General features: G+C 43.4%; 1 protein-coding gene across 3 annotated transcripts in view; it reads right to left on the bottom strand.

Moving 5' to 3' along the window:
- SNTB2 (syntrophin beta 2) overlaps positions 1–19,137 on the bottom strand; it is a 94,024-nt gene extending 74,887 nt beyond the window's left edge. For 2 of the 3 annotated variants that reach the window (XR_010837701.1, XM_059044861.2), the window contains exon 1: positions 18,519–19,137. Coding sequence is in view for 2 of the 3 variants with exons in the window: in XM_059044861.2 (XP_058900844.1) it covers positions 18,519–19,089 (571 nt within the window). In the remaining variant the exon portion in view is untranslated. The remainder of the gene's footprint in view (positions 1–18,518) is intronic. The other variant, XM_067018663.1, reaches the window with a different exon arrangement.
- Between the last annotated feature and the right edge of the window lie 3,695 nt (positions 19,138–22,832).

The following is a 22,832-nucleotide window of genomic DNA, read 5'->3' as shown; positions in this document are numbered from 1 at the left end:
ACAAATAAATGTAATACACGTGTAAACAATTTCTCCCTTTCTCTAAAAGGGCACACTAAAAAGGGCAGAGAGGAAGGCTTTATTTGGCATCTAAGTCCCAGGCTTTGGCTATTCTTTGCAATATTCATTAAGAAAGTCTTGCCCCTCATGCAGCTCAATATCAAAAAAACAAACAACCCAATCCAAAAATGGGCAGAAGACCTAAATAGGCATTTCTCCAAAGAAGATATACAGATTGCCAACAAACACATGAAAGAATGCTGAACATCATTAATGATTAGAGAAATGCAAATCAAAACTACAATGAGGTATCATCTCACACCGGTCAGAATGGCCATCGTTAAAAGATCTACAAACAATAAATGCTGGAGAAAAGGGAACCCTCTTGCACTGTTGGTGGGAATGTAAATTGATACAGCCACTATGGAGAACAGTATGGAGGTTCCTTAAAAAACTAAAAATAGAACTACCATATGACCCAGCAATCCCACTACTGGGCATACACCCTGAGAAAACCATAATTCAAAAAGAGTCATGTAGGGCTTCCCTGGTGGTGCAGTGGTTGAGAGCCCGCCTGCCGATGCAGGGGACACGGGTTCGTGCCCCGGTCCGGGAAGATCCCACGTGCCGCGGAGCGGCTGGGCCCATGAGCCGTGGCCGCTGAGCCTGCGCGTCCGGAGCCTGTGCTCCGCAATGGGAGAGGCCACAGCAGTGAGAGGCCCGCGTACCGCAAAAAAAAAAAAAAAAAAAAAAAAAGAGTCATGTACCAAAATGTTCATTGCAGCTCTATTTACAATAGCCAGGACATGGAAGCAACCTAAGTGTCCAACAGAATGAATGGATAAAGAAGATGTGGCACATATATACAATGGAATATTACTCAGCCATAAAAAGGAACGGAACTGAGTTATTTGTAGTAGGATGGATGGACCTAGAGACTGTCATACAGAGTGAAGTAAGTCAGAAAGAGAAAAACAAATACCGTATGCTAACACATATATATGGAATCTAAAAACAAGGAAAAAAAATTGGTCAGAAGAGCCTAGGGGCAAGAAAGGAATAAAGATGCAGACCTACTAGAGAATGGACTTGAGGATATGGGGAGGGGGAAGGGTAAGCTGGGACAAAGTGAGACAGTGGCATGGACATATATACACTACCAAACGTAAAATAGGTAGCTAGTGGGAAGCAGCCGCATAGCACAGGGAGATCAGCTTGGTGCTTTGTGACCACCTAGAGGGGTGGGATAGGGAGGGTGGGAGGGAGGGAGATGCAAGAGGGAAGAGATATGGGGACATATGTAGATGTATAACTGATTTACTTTTTTATAAAGCACACACCATTGTAAAGCAGTTATACTCCAATAAAGATCTTAAAAAATTAATAAATAAAGTAATTATTCATAAGGGGGAAAAAAAAGAGTCTTGCCCTTGTTCACTAAAGGACAATGAACAAACCTCAACTTACACAGTAATCAGTGGCAAAATTAATTGCAATCTAGATTGCTCAATATTCCTTCTTCCTTAAGTGATTCTCTTCTGCTTGGAGAAAAAGATAGCTTTATAAATGCTGCCTGCGTTAGTCTAAAGGAGATTAGTTACTAGTTATAATGAAAGGTAGAAGAGCAAAAGCTGATTTATCTGCAAATCTACAACATAAAATCTTTTATCTGGCACTTCTGTGTATCTCTCTCACAACAATAAAGTTCAGGGAATTCCCTGGCGATCCAGTGGTTAGGGCTCCACACTTCCACTGCAGAGGGCACGGGTTCGATCCCTGGACAGGGAACTAAAAAAGCCTGCCTGCTGTGCGATGTGGCCAATAAATAAATAAAGTTCTCAATAAAGTATTACAAATGCTGAGGTTCCATCTGAATGATCAAAGAGAGATTTGCTATATTTTGAATATCTTTAGTATTAAAATTAATCTGATTACATTCTAATTCTCTGACAATCCATGTATTTTTTTAAAATATAGTCAGTTTATAGTAACTATAACTCTTCATTCTCTATCTCATATTTAGAACTATAAAATATGAGAACTAAAACGTATCTTGGGCTTCTCTGGTGGCGCAGTGGTTGAGAGTCCGCCTGCCGATGCAGGGAACACGGGTTTGTGCCCCCGTCCGGGAAGATCCCACATGCTGCAGAGCGGCTCAGCCCGTGAGCCGTGGCCGCTGAGCCTGCGCGTCCGGAGCCTGTGCTCCGCAACGGGAGAGGCCACAACAGTGAGACGCCCGCGTACCACACACACACACACAAAAACCAAACAATAAAACGTATCTTATTTTTAATAGATAAGAAAGGTAAGGCTTATAATGCTAACATTATTTTTTCCATTTTTCTAATGGCCATCAGAAATACTTTGCTTTTTTTTTTTTTTTTTTTTCTTTCCAAAGTATTTTGTCCTCTCATGCTTCAGTTTGGGACCAGAGCATCTTTGGTACAAGACTCAGTTTCTGTGACCACATCCCGAGGGGTCACTTAAAGATCCCAAAGATTTCTTCTGAGTCCCAAGCATAAAGGAAGTAGGAAGGAATATGAGAAATAAAATGAAAATAGTAGGAGGAAACTGGTAGGTGGTAGAATAAGAGCAAATTAGATCTTTCTCCAACCACAATCTCCTTAGAGAGAGCAGAAGAAAAACATGCAAGGAAAACATGTTTCTTGTCAAAATATATATGTGAAAATATACATACAGGTATGGCTGTCTGAGAATACCTGCCAGACCTGGCTGCTACAATCCAGCTTGGTAGCATTTAAAACTATTTCACTTCTTTACTATCTAGTATAAACGCTTTACACTCATCTTGTGAGGACTGCCATTATTCTGTATCCTAAGATGAAATTAATGACTATAAAAATCAGCTCTATTGCACTGTAAATGGACAAAGCAGATCAATATTAAAACCTCTGTGGTGGGCTTCCCTGGTGGCGCAGTGGTTGAGAATCCGCCTGCTGATGCAGGGGTCACGGGTTCGTGCCCCGGTCCGGGAAGATCCCACATGCCGCGGAGCAACTAAGCCCGTGAGCCATGGCCGCTGAGTCTGTGCGTCCGGAGCCTGTGCTCCGCAACGGGAGAGGCCACAACAGTGAGAGGCCCGCATACCGCAAAAAAAAAAAAAAAACCTCTGTGGTGAGCAGTCACTTTTAGAAATTCACTTTAGTCTTTTTTGTTGTTGTTTTTCTGCAGAATTTATATTGCCCAGAGTCAGCTTAATTTTTTCAATTACTTTTACTTTATGTTCACTGTAAAAATAAATGCAGTTATAGAATTCCTCGGCAGTACAGTGGTCAGGACTCTGTGCTTTCACTGCCCACTGGGGCCTGGGCTCAATCCCTATTTGGGGAACTAAGATCCCACAAACCGCACGGTGTGGCCAAAAATAAGTAAATAAATAAAAATAAAGCAGTTTTACTCTAGAACGTAATCAATAATCTTTGAAGAAACTAATACAGAATATTTATCCTTAGTTTGGCTAGAATAATTACAAAAGAAAAATTGATTTTTGCATTACAAAGCAGTGAGCAGATAACGAATAAAATTGTTACAAGAATATCTAAGAAGTTGGTTTTATCATTTTTACTAATACATTAAAATTATTAAAAAGTCAGTGTTTCAGAGTCTTGAAAATCAGCAATTTCATTCAATGTGTTTGCTGGAGTTTGATCACCTGCTTGTTCCCATCTTCGTCCTCTGGATGTGCCATTCCCCTCACATAGAATACCTCCATCCTCCAGACCTCCCACACCCATTCCACGGCCTGCCCTTCTCTCACCTGAAACACATTCCTAACATTCATCACTCCTGCACCGCAAGTTCTCTCAGCATTTGTCTTTCACTTGTATGACATGTATGAAACAATTTGGATTAATTTTTGTGCAGTTTATTAGCATTCATGAAGCCATTTGGGGTGCTTCTTTAAAGTATGGTTGTTGGGCTCGTGTTTTCTTTCCATTTCTCCCAGACTGCCTAGCAGAATGTGGGTATTCAATGAGTTGAATAATCACATACAGCTATCTATTTGTGCCCAGCATGGAAAAATCAGAGACAAAGACTGGGAGACACTAACAATAACCTTCAGACAGATGCAACAACACAGAATCCAGAGCACAATTTCCTGCACATTAAGCCAGTCATAGTGGTCTTTAGACTTGCTAGCTTCTTAACCTAAACTGATCCATTGCAGAAGCAATCTATTATAATGGTAAATAACAGGAGCTGTGGAGTCTGATAAATCTGAGTAACTACTGTGTCTCTGCCACCCAAGTGCTGTGACCTTGGGCAAATTATTTAATCTCTACAGGCCCCAATTTCTTCATATTTAAGATGGGCATAATGATACCTGCCTCACAGGGTTGTTAAAAGAAATTGTGACAATGAATGTAAACAGCTCAGCAGAGTAAAGCTCTCAGTAACATCATTTATTTCTATTGTTTTTAACTTTTAAAACTTTACAGTTTAGCTACAAAAATATTTCAAGCACTACGGCTTCAATGTCTGCATTATTAAGAGTGGACATAAGTTTGCTTAGCAACCACTCCATTCCACATTTCATAGTTTGGTGATGCTGCCAATCTCAATACACTAAGGATGGGTACATGATGCAGGCCTAGATCATAGTCTCCATCATCTTGGAAATAGTGATACGTCCAAGGAGTAGACAAAGCAGAGTTAATCAGAGTCCTTCCCAGAGACTGAAGGTGCTAGGAAAAAAACTTTCCTTTTTTAACAGGGTTTATTAAGTTAGGGCAATATATTCCTAGAACTGCCGGCGCCATCTTAGCTGACTACACAGAATTAGATTCTCCACAGCAGATGTTGCAGCCAAGATAATTTGAGCCTTTGTATCCCTCTGGACCTAAACCTAGATCCACCCCCAGTCTTAGGAGTTATATGAGGCAATACTTCCCAATTCTGCTCAGTTTGGTTTGGGTTTCTGCAACAAAAATAATTCGTACTAAGAAAACTGTGTATGTCTGTTTTGATAGATGAAGATTTTTCTCCATCCCAATCTATCTTTAACTTCAGGGCCTGTCATAAGCTCTATAGATTTTTTTGTCTAGTTATAAAATGATAATCATAATGCAACCTTGAGAAGTTGCTTGAAAGGTATACAAAAGTGATGTTCAAACTACCACTAAAAGAAATGCTGAGAATAATTTATTATTCACTTCAGAGTTTAAAGAGTCTTTGAAAACCTCCACCTAGCTCACCTATACCCAAGCAAATGTATTCTTCTTGCTGTCCTTTTACAGCTGTCCGTAAAGTTTCTAAATCTCTCAACTAATACGGTAGATTCTTGTTTAATCTCTAATACCATCTTTTGATGTGTTTGGAACATTGTAGTGGATGTCTGTTGTTTATGCCTGCCTACCATCCACTCCCCCTTCTTTTGGTAACATCACCTTGATTATCTTTTGAGAAACCACCACTTCCAGTCCACGTGGAGCCGGGGAGTTGCCCTATTCCCTGGCTCCAAGGTGAATATGTGACTTAGGCCTGGCCAATCGAAACATCCCATATCTCTCGTCATATGCTTGAACATGTATGACTGAGGTCCAATATTTCTGGCAAAATGATTGGGAAACAGATATTACAAGGACCTCAGTTCTCTTCAAAATTAATTTATGGATTTAATACAATTTAAATCAAAATCCCAAAGGATTTGTTTAAAGAATGATAAAATCATTCCAAAATTTATCTGGACATATAAGTAACTATATCAGCTTGCAATTGTTTATTGTTATTTTTCACATTCTTGACTGGTATAGTCCACTTGAATTATCAATTATTAAATGTTAAAGTTATAACACACAGTGTGGTTACAAAACACTCAAACAGAAAATCCAGAATCAGACTGCAGAATATAAAAAATTAAATATATACAAAATGGTGCAATTCAAATCAGCAAGGAAAGGACAGGTCATTCCTATGGTGGCATATACGTAGCATATTGTACCTCACCCTGGCACACTCATTGCAGACATCACTAATTAAGCATAGCCTTTCCTGCTGAACCCAGATATGACTTTGGAATCTTTCCCCACATGGCACTCCAGGCAGCCCCACCAATCTATCCAACAATGCATCCAAGAGGATTATTTGACAAATGCTGAGATAATCAGCTATTTGGAAAAGTATATAAAGTTAACTCTCTTGCATACCTATGTTAAAATAAACTCCACGTAGACTAAAGAGTTAAATATAAAAAATGAAACCATAAAAGGACTAGAGCAAAGCTACTGCAAAAGAACATTCTCAGAGAGAAACAGAGAAACTCTAAGATGAGGAAACGTGAAGCAAGAGTGGAAAGCAGAGTCTCAGCACTGCCTGGGTTCGTGACATTTCTGAGGCCTGGCTGCTCAGCTTTTTCTGGAGTCCTGAGACCTGTGGGTACCTTTACAATACCTCCACCCTTTTATTTGAACTAGCTTGAATCGGTTTCTGTGCTTTGAAACCAAAAGAGCCTTGACTAAGGCACATGCATTTCTTAAAAAAAAAAATTTGTTAGTTATCAACTGATTTTACTAAAAATAAATAAATAAATCTTTAATTTGTCTGAGTCTCTTTCAATGAAAAATCAAAGCTTCCCATCTTCCAAATGTGAGGTGTAATATTTTATATACATGACATTAATTAAATTGAAAGATAAGGATTTAACTTTCTCATCTCTCTATCCCATCAAGTTTACTTTCATAAAGCATTCTAAAAAACTTGCAGGGGCTTCCCTGCTGGCACAGTGGTTAAGAATTCGCCTGCCAATGCAGGGTACACGAGTTCAATCCCTGGCCCAGGAAGATCCTACATGCTGCAGAGCAACTAAGCCAGTGCGTCACATCTACTGAGTCTGCACTTTAAAGCCCGTGAGCCACAACTACTGAGCCCATGTGCCACAACTACTGAAGCCCGCACACCTAGAGCCTGTGCTCCACAGCAAGAGACGCCACGGCAATGAGAAGCCCTCACACTGCAAGGAAGAGTAGCCCACGCTCACCGCAACCAGAGAAAAGCCCACGCGCAGCAACGAAGACACAACGCAGCCAAAAATAAAATAAATAAAAATTTAAAAATTTACTTTAAAAAAACTTGCAAAATTAAAAACAAGAGGGTAAAAGGTGGTAGAAAGAAAGAATGTTGCAGAAAAGCCAAAGTAATTTTTTTTTAAAGCTGCACTTCAGGAATTCCCTGGCAGTCCAGTGGTTAGGACTCTGCACTTTCACTCACAGGCCGGGTTCAATCCCTAGTCTGGGGAACTAAAATCCCACAAGCCACGGGTGCAGCTGAAAAAAAAAAAGAAGGCTGCACTTCGCATATTCTTAACTAGTTATATGTCAAAACATTCCAGTAATGTCTTGGGAGCCGGATCATAGAAACCAAAACAAATTTGAGTTTTATAACACTTTACTCTTCCTAAAAGGTCAATCTACGGATACCATAATCACTGGCACTTTGTTTACATACAAAATTATTTCACAAGTTTTGTTTTTACACTGAAATCAAGCACATATTTTATGAAGGACTCAAGTGTATATTCCTTAGGATGGCAGTTAGTAATTAAATCAACTGTATTTCTCCAGACACAAAATATTAAACTCACCTGAATATACCATCATTTCTGCAGAAGAAGCCAACAACCCCTTTCACTAACCTAGGGAAAAAACCCTTTAAAGGAAGAATATGCTCTCATGCTGTGTGTGACTATGTAGTGTTTATAAACTAAAATTTTTCTTCTCAATCCCCACAGCCAGCTGACAGAGTTACACTGCCTAAGTGCTTTATAACAAAGCTAAGTGCTTCTGCTGTCCCTGGAGAGAAATCTCAGTGCTAATTCACTATATCCAACCTGCCCTCACATCCTGTCATTTCTTCCTTTGAAACAGTGGCTCTCAATTTTCCACTCCAACATCTCTGAGGCATCAAACGCCCGTGCTAGTAACAGAGGCCAGAGATTCTCTACAAGTATGCAATCTTTGGGTGCCCCAGGCAGTCAGAAGGAGGCTGTCTGGGTAGGAAAAGGTCCCCAGTGGATCTGCTGTCCCCTGGCAAGAAATCACCTGCTTTAAACGGTTTCTTGAATTGAATCTTCCTCTCTATTCTCAGGGCCACCACCATCACCCACTTCAATGGTTATCACCTCTGCTTTGGATTGTTTTTCACTACAACAGCTGTAGATTTTCCTACATTTGCTCTTTCCTCTTTGCATTACATCAAGCGCATCCACTGCTGCCAACCCAAAATTCTGTTCCCATCATGTCACTTCCTGGCTCAAGAATGGATTGCATCAGTTCCCCATCCCTTCTATCTCTTCAACCTCTCCCTTTCTTGGCCAGCCTTTTCTCCTTGCTGTATAAAATATGTCCCAATTCTTTCCCTTAAAACAAAACAAAATAAAAAAAACAAACAACTACAAAAGTAAAATCCTTCTTGGATACTTTATTCAACTCTAGTTACCACCTTTGCTTCTTTTGTTTTTCTGAGAAACTTTTAAAGAGTAAGGTCTACTCACTGCCCTCTGCTCTTGTCACTCTGATGAAACTGCTCTTAACAGAACTCTAACAATCTTGTTCTCTAATCACCAAACCCAACGGACTTGTTTTTCCTTCTTGACTTCTCCAGCATCTAAAGATGTTGATCACCCCCTTCTTTCTGAAACTCTTGCCTCCCTGACTTCCACTCCCTGGACCATTTCTTTCCAGATTTCTCTTCTTCCACTCATTTTAAAGGTAGGGGTTCTGCAGGGTTCCATCCTGTTCCTACTTCTCTTTTTAATTTGCACTGGTAATGATTACATCGACACTTATAGCATTAATCACCACTTCTACCCTAACATCTCATAAATCTTCAACTCATTTCTGACATTTCTCTGACTACAGACAGTACCAGCCTTTTGCACCAGGCTGTCACACAGGTGACTCAAATTCAACATGTCCAAACCAAACTTCTTCTCTTCACCCAGAAAACTAGTTCCTCCCCCATTTTTTTTGGTTTCATAGATATCCACTTTCCCAAGCCAAACATCTAGGAGTTATCCTCCCTCTTTTTCTCTCCCCTTAGGTCCCCAAACTGATCATTTAGACCTGTTGTTTCCATCTCCTTAACATCTTTCAGCTTCATACTGTCCTATCCAGTCTCACTATCCTAATGGTGTCACAACAGCCTCCTAACTGCTTTCCCTTACCTCATGTCTTGAGCTCCTAAACTCCCCATCTGCCACTCTCTCTAAAAGATTGCTTCTTTGTTTAAAGCACTCGTCATTTAAAGCATTTTAAAACCTGGGTGGCTTGCCAGGCCTAAAACTTTTTTTTCTTAAGTGTTTTTTTTTTAAATTAATTAATCTACTTTTGGCTGTGTTGGGTTTTCGTTGCTGCGTGCAGGCTTTCTCTAGCTGCGGTGAGTGGGGGCTACTCTTCGTTGAGGTGCGCGGGCTTCTCATTGCAGTGGCTTCTCTTGTTGTGGAGCACAGGCTCTAAGTGTGCGGGCTTCAGTAGTTGTGGTGCACGGGCTTCAGTAGTTGTGGTGCACGGGCTTAGCTGCTCCGCATCATGTGGGATCTTCCCAGACCAGGGATTGAATCCATGTCCCCTGCATTGGCAGGCAGATTCTTAACCACTGCGCCACCAGGGAAGTCCCTAAAATTTTTCGTAGTACACACTCATCAGTAAACATGTGAGTCTACATGCTCATCCTACGCATATTCATTAATGCATACATATTATAGAATATATACAAAATGTAAACATCAAGAATGAATGAGGGCTTCCCTGGTGGCGCAGTGGTTGAGAATCCGCCTGTCGATGCAGGGGACACGGGTTCGTGCCCCGGTCCGGGAGGATCCCACATGCCGCGGAGCGGCTGGGCCCGTGAGCCGTGGCCGCTGAGCCTGCGCGTCTGGAGCCTGTGCTCCACAATGGGAGAGGCCACAACAGTGAGAGGCCCGCGTACCACAAAAAAAAAAAAAAAAAAAAAAAAAAAAAGAATGAATGAGATAAAGATGAAATACATACACTAAATATATCCCTGATGAAGTCATACTATCTTAGCTACTGTATGATTCAAAGTACAATACAGTCTCATATAGTTCATTATTCATGATAATGTATTAATCCACATTTCAAATAGTATTCTTGATAATTTCATTTTTTAGGCTAACTTTTTTTTTTTTTAATTTATTTATTTTTGGGTGTGTTGGGTCTTCGTTTCTGTGCGAGGGCTTTCTCTAGTTGCGGTGAGCGGGGGCTACTCTTCATCGAAGTGCACAGGCCTCTCACTATCGTGGCCTCTCTTGTTGTGGAACACAGGCTCCAGATGCGCAGGCTCAGTAGTTGTGGCTCACGGGCCTAGTTGCTCCGCGGCATGTGGGATCTTCCCAGACCAGGGCTCGAACACTTGTCCCCTGCATTGGCAGGCAGATTCTCAACCACTGCGCCACCAGGGAAGCCCTAGGCTGACTTCTTGACAGGCCTACCTTGAAATGTGACAAAGAGCTCCTACTAGGAGAAATGTAAACTCTACATTTTTATTATTTATAGTGTTACAATTATCTTCAATCCACGGTTTCTCTGTGCAAATCTTTAAGCCACTTGCTCATTTTGTGAAGATTAATTTAGTTAAAAGCAGATAATATATCATAAATCCATTCAACCAGGCTCAAGTAAACTGCAATAAGTTGCAATATGATAATAGCAAATTAATAAGGTCACCACATTCAATTCCTGTGCTTTGTGAAGCTCTTTCACTCTTCCCTCGAGACATCACCTTGTGTATCGAGTGTGTAATGGCACTGTCTTATAAGACTGAGGAAGAGAACCAGGGTTATTTATACATTAAATATTAATAAAATTCAAGTTCTTCTTTTTTTGGGTTGAAAATATAAACCCTACTAGTGACCACTGCTTGGCACTGCACACAAAGCCCTTGATGATCTGGCCTCTGCCCACCTTTCCAGCCTGCTCTCCAGCTACACACTTCCCGCATCTTCCCACGCTTTACCTCTCTCAACACACCAGCTACTCATCACTTTCTTACTCTGACATGCTGTCTCCTTTGCACTTCTACCGCTGCTTCCAGGGCACCATGTTCTCATCTCTTTTAAAGCACTTATCACAGCCTGCTATAACTGTTTCCCTACTAGCCTAAAGGGCAGGGATTACTCCCAATTTTGAATTCCCAGCATCTACCACAACACCTCGTTTGCAGTAGGTAGTTAAGGTTGACTGATAGAATGAAAAAGGTCCAAATTCCTCTGGCTTGCTTTCAAGGCCTTTCATAATCTGGCTCCAATTTATCTACTCAGCTTAATTTTCTTCCCCCAAGTCCATTCCTGTTCTCCTTACTTCCTATCATAGGTCATGCTCATTTTGGCTTTAGCTCAGTTTACCTCCTCAACTTGGACTACCTTCCATCTACAGAGAAGCAACTTGTCCTTTAAGCCTCAGACTAAACTCTCCCTTCCCCAATGAAGTCACACTTGACTCTTCCATCCCCCAACTGATCACCTCTTCAGAGAACTATTGAAGAGTGAGTACTACACATTTCAGCAATTACTCTCTATGTGGTGGTTTTCCCTCCCCAATTTCAGTCTAAGTTCTTTGATGCCAGAGACCACCTTCAACTTCTTTTGCACACTGATCTCTCACAACACACTGCAACATGATGATGCATCGGAGATGCTAGAAGTTCTGAATGACTGGTTGTAGGTATCATGGTACAAGGGAGACAGCAGTGAACTGGGTTTCAGTCCGGGTTCCACCACTGATTACTTAGGTGACCTTAAACATGCCACTTAACCTCTTTGGTCATTAATTCCTCATCTGAAAGATGAGACTTCACAATTTTTTAAACTCCAGGTAAGATTTTTCCTCTTGCCCAAAGGAAACAACATTTTTCCCCTAAAAATCAAGAGAAATTCTTAAACCTTCAGTAACTCACTTAACATTAATGAACTTCAGTGTAATCAACAACAGCCCACTACCTCAAAGGACTGTGTAAAGATCAAATGAGAAAATACACATAAAATGCATAGATAATTTTAAAATCTGGATAAAAACAAACTTAAGGCACTGTCATACTATTTAGTGGGAAATGCAAGCAAGCAGCATCATTTGTTGTTCAGTTGGGTAGGAGAGTATGCTAGCCTAGCCAAGGACAGTGATTGGATCCGTGAATGACTCAGTCTGCTCAGCACAGCAGAACACTGTTCCATAGCCACAGGCTGCACCTCATCCCTTAGGTACAAAGATACACATTTGATCACCAAGTAAAGTAACCTTTATCCCGTAAGGACTACATAGCAGGGAATAGATCAGTTGAAGTTACTGAGTTATCAATTGAGATCTAAATTAAAGCCTGGTTATGGTTTCTAAAAATGCTCTTAGAATTTTCGTAACCACTCTGTATTAGAAACAATAAATTTCTCATATTTTTCTAATAATTTAGAGGGCATATTTTAGCAAGAAGGGAACTCTATAAGAAATAATGTGGTTACAAAGACATGGCTTCTCATATAAACATGTCTAATCATTCAAGTGAAATACAAAGAGGCCAGTTAAAAAGAAAAAACAGAGAAACACAAAACGTCCTAACAATTTAGTGGTTATTTAAGAGATACACTGATGAATGTACATGGCAAAGTCTCAAAGAAAATGTAAAATGTTTTCAATAGGAGACTGTCAACTTTTCCAACATACGGTGAATTAAGTGGCATTGTAGGAACCCAAACTAGCTTCTTCAAATGAGCAGCCTAATAATGTCAGCAGTATTCATTACACGTCCCCTAACGTACACAAAGAGCCAGTCAATTATATAAGACACTCAAAATCTCAATCTATTCTAGATATAAAAATTATTTTCAACTCTGAAATTAAATTTCATGTCAGACAACTTCCTCTATACACCTAACCATTTTCTTTTCAATAGATTTGATTAACAATACTTTTAGAATCATATTTACACAATAAAAGATGAGTTTCCAACAATATTCCAATGAGAATTGCTTCAAAAATTTATTGATCTGGGCTTCCCTGGTGTCGCAGTGGTTGCGAGTCCGCCTGCCGATGCAGAGGACACGGGTTCGTGCCCCAGTCCGGGAAGATCCCACATGCCGCGGAGCAGCTGGGCCCGTGAGCCATGGCCTCTGAGCCTGCGCGTCCGGAGCCTATGCTCCGCAACGGGAGAGGCCACAACAGTGAGAGGCTCGCGTACGGCAAAACAAAACAAAACAAAACAAGATCTTTTCTCAAATATCAAACCTTAAGCTGGGAACTTCCCTGGTAGTCCAGTAGTTAAGACTCTTCACTCTTAATACAGGGGCAATGGGTTCAATCGCTGGTCAGGCAACTAGATCCCACATGCCACAACTGAAAGCCCGCATGCCCAGACACTATAAATATCTTAGAGGAAAACATAGGCAGAACACTCTATGACATAAATCACAGAAAGATCCTTTTTGACCCACCTCCTAGAGTAATGGAAATAAAAACAAAAATAAACAAATGGGACCTAATGAAACTTAAAAGCTTTTGCACAGCAAAGGAAACCTAAACAAGACAAAAAGACAACTCTCAGAATGGGAGAAAATATTTGCAAACGAAGCAACTCAGAAAGGATTAATCTCCAAAATATATAAGCAGCTCATGCAGCTCAATATCAAAGAAACAAACAACCCAATCCAAAAATGGGTGGAAGACCTAAATAGACATTTCTCCAAAGAAGATATACAGATTGCCAACAAACCCATGAAAGGATGCTCAACATCACTAATCATTAGAGAAATGCAAATCAAAACCACGATGAGAGGGCTTCTCTGGTGGCGCAGTGGTTGAGAATCTGCCTGCCGATGCAGGGGACACGGGTTCATGCCCCGGTCCGGGAAGATCCCACATGCCCCGGAGCGGCTGGGCCCATGAGCCATGGCCGCTGAGCCTGTGTGTCTGGAGCCTGTGTTCCGCAACGGGAGAGGCCACAGCAGTGAGAGGCCCCCCTACCACAAAAAAAAAAAAAAAAAAAAAAAAAAGAGGGAGGGGATATGGGGATACATGGATACATATAGCTGATTCACTTTGTTATACAGGAGAAACAAACAAAACATTGTAAAGCAATTATACTCCAATAATGACATTAAAAAAAAAAAAGAAAATGAGATCCAATAAAATATGTATACACATTTGAAAAAAAAAAGAGCCTGCATGCTGCAACTAAAAAGATCCTGAATGCCACAATGAAGATGTCACACGCAGCAACGTAAGAACTGGCACCACCAAATAAATAAATTAAAAAAACAACAACTTAAGCTGGACACGATGCTCTCTCCTAACCTCCTCTGGAACACTTTTTGATGTGTAGTCTAATTCAAATATAAATTCTAGAAGCTTTCTGGATAGACCCCATTTCCAGCTCACAGGATACAGTAAATTCAACATACAATATGATAGAAGAATAGTCATCCCTTCATGCTGAGAATCTGTGAATTTCAGCATATCTTAATATCAGTGCTAAGAGACGTTAGTCAAAACTACTAGCACACGGTTATTAGCAAGTTTTAAGGTTCTGAACAGCAAGTGTGAAGGAATAGGAAAAATCAGAGAGATGAAAAACTAAAGGGAAAACTTAAGGATATAAAAGTTGGCCTATACAAGAGATGACAGGAAAACAAGATTAGAAAAAGGTGTTTGCACGCAAGAAGTGCAAACTCATTCTTGAAGTGTTCACTTAAAAACAACTTATTCTTATCATGTATGTCTTTTCAAGTAAAATGGAGCCTTGGATTTTAACAACTTGTTATCCTGGCTATTCTGAGCGTGTCTGTTAACTCACAGCATACCCTCATGACCTAGACCTACCTCCCTCATTCAGACTTTGTTTTCATTGCTGTTGTTTACTGCTGTATTCCCAGTCCCCAAAAAGGCTCCCAGCACATAAACTGTCAAATGAATAACAACCCTGTGAGGAGGTATTATTACCATGCTGGTTTTACAGATGAGGAAACTAAGGTGGAGCAAGGGTGAGTAACTTGCCTAGGGGTTACAAACCACTAGCCAGAAACATACCCAGGTCTAGCTGACCACAAAGTCCTTATTCATCCTCTACCCTCACTGGGCAAAATGACTTCTTCCTGTCTCTCACCTGTGTCTTTACTGGTGACAGCTTTCTCCTTAGGGGAAGGCTCAATTCAAACTGCAACTTCTCCATCAGCCTTTTCCTGGGCATCCTCAACCTCTGATGCCCACTACGGTCTTTCATAGATCTCTCCTTCCTTTGTGCTGCGCCCTCTCGAGAGTTCTATTCTCACACCACTTTTAGCACTTCGCTGTACTATTTCTTTTTTCATTTTTTTTTTTTTGTGGTACCGCGGGCCTCTCACTGTTGTGGCCCCTCCCGTTGCGGGGCACAGGCTCCGGATGCGCAGGCTCAGCGGCCATGGCTCACGGGCCCAGCTGCTCCGCGACATGTGGGACCTTCCCGGACCGGGGCACAAACCCGCGTCCCCTGCATCGGCAGACGGACTCTCAACCACCGCGCCACCAGGGAAGCCCAAAAATCCATCTTTTAAAAGTAGCCTTTGGACTTCCCTGGTGGCGCAGTGGTTGAGATTCCGCCTGCGGATGCAGGGGACGCGGGTTCGTGCCCCGGTCCGGGAAGATCCCACATGCCACGGAGCAACTAAGCCCGTGTGCCACAACTACTGAGTCTGCTTTCTGGGCCCGTGAGCCACAACAACTGAGCCTGTGCTCTAGAGCCTGGGAGCCACAACTACTGAAGTCCGCACGCCTAGAGCTCGTGCTCCACAATGAAGAGTAGCCCCTGCTTGCCACAACTGGAGAAAGCCCGTGCACAGCAACTAAGATCCAACGCAGCCAAAAAATAATAATAATAATAATAGCCTAACTGGGACTTCCCTGGTGGCGCAGTGGTTAAGAATCTGCCTGCCAATGCAGGGGACACGTGTTCGAGCCCTGGTCCGGGAAGATCCCACATGCCACGGAGCAACTAAGCCCGTGCTCTAGAGCCCGCAAGCCACAACTACTGAAGCCTGAGCGCCGAGATCCCGTGCTCCCCAACAAGAGACGCCACCGCAATGAGAAGCCCGTGCACAGCAATTAATAGTAGCCCCCCACTTGTTGCAACGAGAGAAAGCCCACGCGCAGCAATGAAGACCCAATGCAGCCAAAAATAAATTAATTAATTAATTTTTTTTTTTTTTTTAAAGTGGCCTTCCTGGATGGGACACTCGCTCTCAATTTTACATGTTTGGTTCAATTAAATCACTGTTTTCATGATTTTACATATTCTAAGCAATTTTATTTTTATATTCCTTGGCTTGAAAGTTCAATTTCATACTTCCCACACATATAAGAACAAAAACTACTTGTGTTTTACAAAATGGGAAAATAAAATAGAACCTGTGTGTTAGGTAAATAGGCATTCAATAAATGTTATGCTGCCATTTGTAAACCCTCCTTCTAAAAGCACATGTGGCCTATTTTAGGCTAATGAATATTGGGAAGCATTTACTAGATGATTTTCATTTAATTGGTATGAATACCAGGTTCAAATTATATCTAAACAAAAACTGGATTTTTTTAGAAATATGTGGTAAAGAGTTGAAATGTCTGCCCACCACCACTGAGCACCACATAAATAGTACTACATTCAATATTCTGGCTCTAAGAATTTATAACCGAATTCTTAGCTAGCCCAATTTCAATGTACACATTTATGGATAACAATTTTTTTACACACATACCACCCAAGCCATGATCCATAATTTTACTCCTTTTATTAGCACTAATTTCTGAGCAATGTCTAGCCCCACCTAAGTGAGATAAAATAAGATTTATAAATAGGATATTATAAAGGTGGGACACTGGAATTTCATAACTGGAGCACATTAAAATATTTACTTGCAAACTAACATTTCCCCAAACGTTTACCAGGAGATTTAGAAAAAGGTGACAATCACTTTGCCAAGCTGGACTTCTGGCCTCAGTTTGATGATTGGCTCCTTCCTACCTCCACTCCCCACCCCTTCCCTTCTCTTCTTCCTCTGCCAGGAATACCCTCCTGACTCATCTCTGCCTATGTCCATCACTTCCTTGGAGACCTGGCTCAAGATTCAGCTCCTTGAAAAATTCCTCCCTGACCAATACAATTTCCAGTACTTCCTAACTTTGCATTCCCTTGGCATTTATATAGTTTGCACTCCGTAATCTATAAACTGTAAGTTGTTTTGCACTTTTCTATCATTTCCCCAACCAGACACCAAATAGACACATCATCTTTTATATTCTGTTCTATATAGCCAGCAATAAATGCTTCCTTTTTTTTTTTTTTTTTTGCGGTACACGGGCCTCTCACTGTTGTGGCCTCTCCCGTTGCGGAGCACAGGCTCCGGACGCGCAGGCCCAGCGGCCATGGCTCACGGGCCCAGCCGCTCCGCTGCACACGGGATCCTCCCGCGCCGGGGCACGAACCCGCGCCCCCTGCATCGGCAGGCGGACTCCCAACCACCGCGCCACCAGGGAAGCCCAATAAATGCTTCTTGAATGACTGAAATCATCAGTGAAAGAAGGCCGATTACTCAAAAATTTCTGAATATTACCTCCAACATGTATGAGTCCTTCAAGTAGATGAGATTGAATTGTGAGATTTAGTAAATCATAAATTTAGTAAACATAAATTCATCACAAAAGAGCCAAGTAACAGATCACATGTATACCTAAAGAATAATCCTAGCTTTTCAAACGTAACTTGAGATTTAACATTTCAGGCTTCTAATAAGCTTAAAGTCTTGAGGCCTGTGAACGGCAGGAAGCTGGCACCAGTCTCCTGCAAAAGGGGCAAAACTCTAGTTGGCAGTAAATGTTCAAACACGTGAGCGTCCACTGTTAAACAAGGCTCATTAACCACACAAACTTGCTGTTTCAGCTTTCTGGCTTCAATGAAGTGCTATGATCTCCTTCGGTAATTGTTGAGAGCCAATGACGGGTTAAATTCCCATAAATTAACCAGCGTTTTGGTGGTTTGCCCAAGCATACCGCTGGCACCGGTGTGGACGATTTTTTTTTTTTTTTTTTTTTTAAACAGACCCGCCTGCCCTGGGGAGCCAGAGGTGAGCGAAGAAAGTGCCAACCCGGCACTTCTCAGGAGGCAAACGGAGACCTCCAGAGCTTCGTTCCGTCCCCCTCTAGTTCTTAGTGTCAGCTTATCGTGCAGAGCCGGGGCTTCCAGCACGGCTGCTTCTTACTAAATCTCAACCGAGTCTTCCTTGGGGACTGCAAGCCACACTTCGGCGGCCGCCCAACTTTTCCTGTAGGGAGCATCAATTTTTCCATCCTCAAAGCTCCAACAGACAGGGTTTGGGGAGAGCCGGACTACCAGTAGAGAGGAAGGTGAAGACCCGGGGGGTGGGGGAGAGGGAAGGGGCTGGCCCAGCAAAGCGGGTAGGGTGGCAGAAACAAAGTGAGCGCCGGTCAGCCCAGCGCCGCCCGCCCTCCCGCCCGCCCGCCGGCCCCGCTCACCCTCCAGCAGCACCTCCTTGCCCGCGCGCTTCAGCGCCTGCACGGCCTGGTCGTGGGTGGCCTGGCGCAGGTCGGTGCCGTTCACCGACAGGATGGCGTCGCCCAGCCGCAGCGCCCGGCTCTGGTCGGCCGCCAGTCCCGGGAAGATCTTGGAGATGAGAATAGGCATCCGGTTCTCGCGGCCGCCCTTGATGCTGATGCCCAGGCCGCCCGCCTCCTGCTTCACCACCCGCACCCGGCGCACGGGCGGTGACGCGCCCGCCTCGCCCCGCGGCGGCGCGGGTGGGCTCGGGGGGCCCAGGCCGCGGCTCGGGCTCCCAGGGAGCGAGTCGCCCGCGCCGCCGCCGTTCGGGAGGCCGTTGAAGGCGGCCGCCGCGGGCCCGAGAGCGGGTTCGGGCTCAGCCGCCGCGGCGTCGCCCGTCAGGCTCAGGCTCTCCCCGCTCAGCTCGGCCACCACTCGGACCCAGCGCTCCCTCAGGAGCAGTTCCACCAGCCCCGCTTTGGTGGCCCGCGTCCACACCGCCATGGCCGGCCCCGCTCCCGCCGCCGCAGTCGCCGCAGCTACCCTCATTCCAGTCAGGCAGCCTCGGCGCTTCCCCCTTCCCGCCCGAGGGGGCGGGACCGCCGCCCCCGCCTCGGCCACCGCGGTGATTCATTATTCATGAGGGGCCACGCCCACCTTCCGGAGGGGCGGGGAGAGGCCGGCCGAGCCGCTTCCGGGAGGTTAAGGAGTTGACCGCAGGCCAGTAGGTTAGTTTACCGGACGTAGGCAGCTCTAGCGAAGTGGGGCTTGGTCTCACCTTCTCCCTCGTACGCCTCCGATCTCCCCACCCCCAACTCCTGACCTCTATCGTGCAATTCACCAGAGCTGCCTGGGCACGGAAAGCAAAATCAGCTTTGAGAGGCACTTTGCAATCCTGCAAGACCGAGTTGCACGTTCACTTGCATTGACTGGTTCGTTACGTATTTACAGAATGCTCCGCGGTGTGCTCCTTTGAGGCCTGGAGAGGAGCTGGATAAAACGTGCCACAGCTGAGAGCCGGCGGTCTAGTGGGGGAGGAAAACGGAGAACCAACCAACCTGATGTGATATTATGTGGTTAAGTGACATGTAGAAAACGCCCTGAGAGCAGAGTAGAAGAAACATTTAGTTGGGCCTGGGGACAGCTTCACAGAGGTGACAGTGGAAGCTCAATAGTCCACCTAGGCAATAGGTCCAGAGGCATGAATCCAAGCATTTGTCACTCTACTTTGTAATCCCGTTAACTTGCCAGTAATGCCAGAGAAGACCATATCTTCTTTAGCCCTGCAGCCACAATAGGTAGGCCTCAAAGATATTTGTCGAATGAGTTACTTAGGAAGATGCCAGAATTCCAATGTGAACAGAGTACAGGGTCAGTGGAGATGGCAGAATATGAGTGTAAAAAGCCTCATATAACCAAATATTGGAGTGTTTGGACTTGAATTTGTAGATCTTTCTCACTCTGGAGGCCTTGGCCTTATGTTGGAGCAAGTGCACATGAGCCTCCCCAGAAACTGCACACTGCAGGGCCTGCAGCAGCTTTTATACAAAGACATGGGTGATATAATCCACCTGGTTCTTCCAGTTTCATGGGCTTGAAGAGCTGAGGAAACTGAGGCCCAGAAAGCCAAAGACTCTGGCTGGAAGCCCACGGTGGAGAAACAGAGACAACTCAGGTCTCCCATCCTCCTGATCCAAGGCTTTTAAAAACAAACAACAGGGCTTCCCTGGTGGCGCAGTGGTTGAGAATCCGCCTGCCAATGTAGGGGACACAGGTTCGTGCCCCGGTCCGGGAAGATCCCACATGCCGTGGAGCGGCTGGGCCCGTGAGCCATGGCCGCTGAGCCTGCACGTCTGGAGCCTGTGCTCTGCAACGGAAGAGGCCAAAACAGTGAGAGGCCCACGTACCGCAAAAAAAAAACAGACCTCCAAGATGAGGATCCAGAAATCACGCTGCTGAGAGAGATCTGAAAAACGTGAAGTCAACGAGCCCTCTTTCCTTCTTTTTTTTTTGAAAGAAAAGCAAAATCCCCATATTTTCATTTGTGTGTGTGTGGGGAGGTGCCAGCAGAGGTAGCGAGTACCAGTTCCTGTAAAAGGGGCTATATACCTGCGTGCTCATGAAGTACATGTTGAAGCTTGTAAGCCATGTCCATGCAGCACTCTGAATGCACATTCGTGTGTGGGCGGAAACTTTCAAAGAGCCTCCTATACCAGGAGTTAAAACAATAAAAATGGAGACTGGAAATCACCCAGAGCCCAAATGAAGAAAGAATTCAAAATGAGAAAAGTATCTTACCCCAAAAAATCATTACAGCAGAATCCTCTTTGCAATTAGCGAGGCATAATTTTCCAAGCTGCAAGTGTCAGCAGAAGCTCAACCCTCCAGCCCTCTCCTAAATCAACTGCAGTGAGGCCATCTCACTGTTCCGGCAGGTCCCAATGTGCTGAAGTGCACCTGCAGTCACAGACATTTCTGGCTTTGCTCCAGCTGAGGCGCGAACCCCCAGATGCCTGAGTTATGTGAAATTTCTGCTTATTAGAGAGCACCTGGTAGCTGACTCCTTAGAGTATGAGCACAATTTTGAAACTTTTATATACGTAATTGCCCAGAGGTTGGGCACTTGAGGACACCTTTATTAGCAAAAGGGAAATGCTGGAAATTCTTTCCAAAAGTGTCAAGACCTTTTGGTCAGTAGAATTGAAGGAAGTCAGCGATCTTCCAAATAAATAGTAAGTGAGGGCACTTACATAAGGTAGTAATTTAATCCCGGGAAGAGGAAAGGTAATCGAGATTGATATTGGGATTACTTGGGGTTATTTACTTTAAAAATTATTTTCAAATATATCCATAAAAGTTTTCCAAACTATTGGGCTGTTTTGACAAGGTCTTGCATCAGAACCTAATTTTCCACATTCTCTTTCATCACTACAGATTGGCCAAATTCATCCAGTCAGTCTCCCAACGATGCCTTGCACATTCCTGCCAGAGTCCATCCTTCCAAACACTTCCTGCCCCTTTCAACCACGTTCCCACCGAGCAAGATCTCATCTGTTTTCCCTGGCTGCCCAATTTGCTGGGATTTTTCCTTTGAACAATTTTATTCTATGCCTCACTTGTTGGTCCAAGTAGATTATAAAATACAAGAAGGCAGGAACGACCCATTGACTTCTTTTTGTTCCCCACTCTTCCAAAAATACTGCCTTGCAGGGAAGGAACTCATTAAACATGTGATTGATTGAAATTCAGTGCCTCCTGCGCTGTAGTCATTTCAAATAATCCCTCTGAAGGTTACTGGTTCCTTGAAGAGTGAAAATTACCATCTTGGAAATCTCAAATAGTCAGTGGAAATCTACTTCCTGTGGATAATGAAATCTGAAATAAAAAGGGTACACATCTGTTCCCACGGTTTCTTAGGGATGGCGAGACAAACTTAGATAATTCTTTGAACAGGCATGTTATTTTATCTACCTCTAAAAAAGGGAATGGCTGAGGTAAATCCCAATCACCTTCCATTCCTTTCACCTTATCAGTAGGTATTCTCCTCTGCTCAAGCTATTATTTGTTTTCTCAGAACAAGGCAGGCATCATTGCTTCTTCAAAATGAGGGGGTTGGATTAGCTCTCTCAGTTCCATGATTTCCTACAATTCTATTACTCAGGCTCTGATTCTATACTCTCTCAAAAGCCAGTGGTCTTTTTTTTTTCCTTCTCCCTCATAGTAGACATACCATATAGCATGGTAATTAAAAGCACAAGATTCAAATTGTAGTTTGGCCACTTACTAGTTATATGACAATGGTCAAGGGCCTGAGGTCATGGGCCTCAATCTCTTCTTCAGAAAATTTCAGACACCTTCTACCTCAGAGTGTGGTTGTAAGGGTTGACTGGGGTGATGTCTGCAAAGTGCTTAGCAACACTGTACCTGATGCAGTGTAAGAGTTCCATAAAAAGTACCGCTGCTGTTATATTATTACCTGTTGACCTTTAGCAGCAGCAACAATAAAACCTTTAGTAGAAACTCTATAGCTGAGAGTCTATACTTTATCTAGGAATGAGTCTGCCATAATACTATTTGACTCCAGGCTTAAAGGGCAAATGGCCAAATTAATTTCAGTGACAAACAGATCTTGTGTAAAGCTACACTTTGGCTGAAAGTGTGTACATATTGCCAAAAGTCCGTCAAAGGAAAGAATTAGTGGATCTGGGGCTGCTTCCAAGGTTTGAGTGTTGTGTAATTTCATAAGGAAAGAGGGCCCCAGGCAAAATTGCAGCCCTTAGCAAGCCTGAAGG

This window comes from Kogia breviceps, chromosome 18 (genome assembly GCF_026419965.1).
Source record: "Kogia breviceps isolate mKogBre1 chromosome 18, mKogBre1 haplotype 1, whole genome shotgun sequence".
Lineage (NCBI taxonomy): Eukaryota > Metazoa > Chordata > Mammalia > Artiodactyla > Physeteridae > Kogia > Kogia breviceps.
Note: the sequence above shows the minus strand (reverse complement) of the source record. Positions and strands in the feature narration are given on the sequence as shown.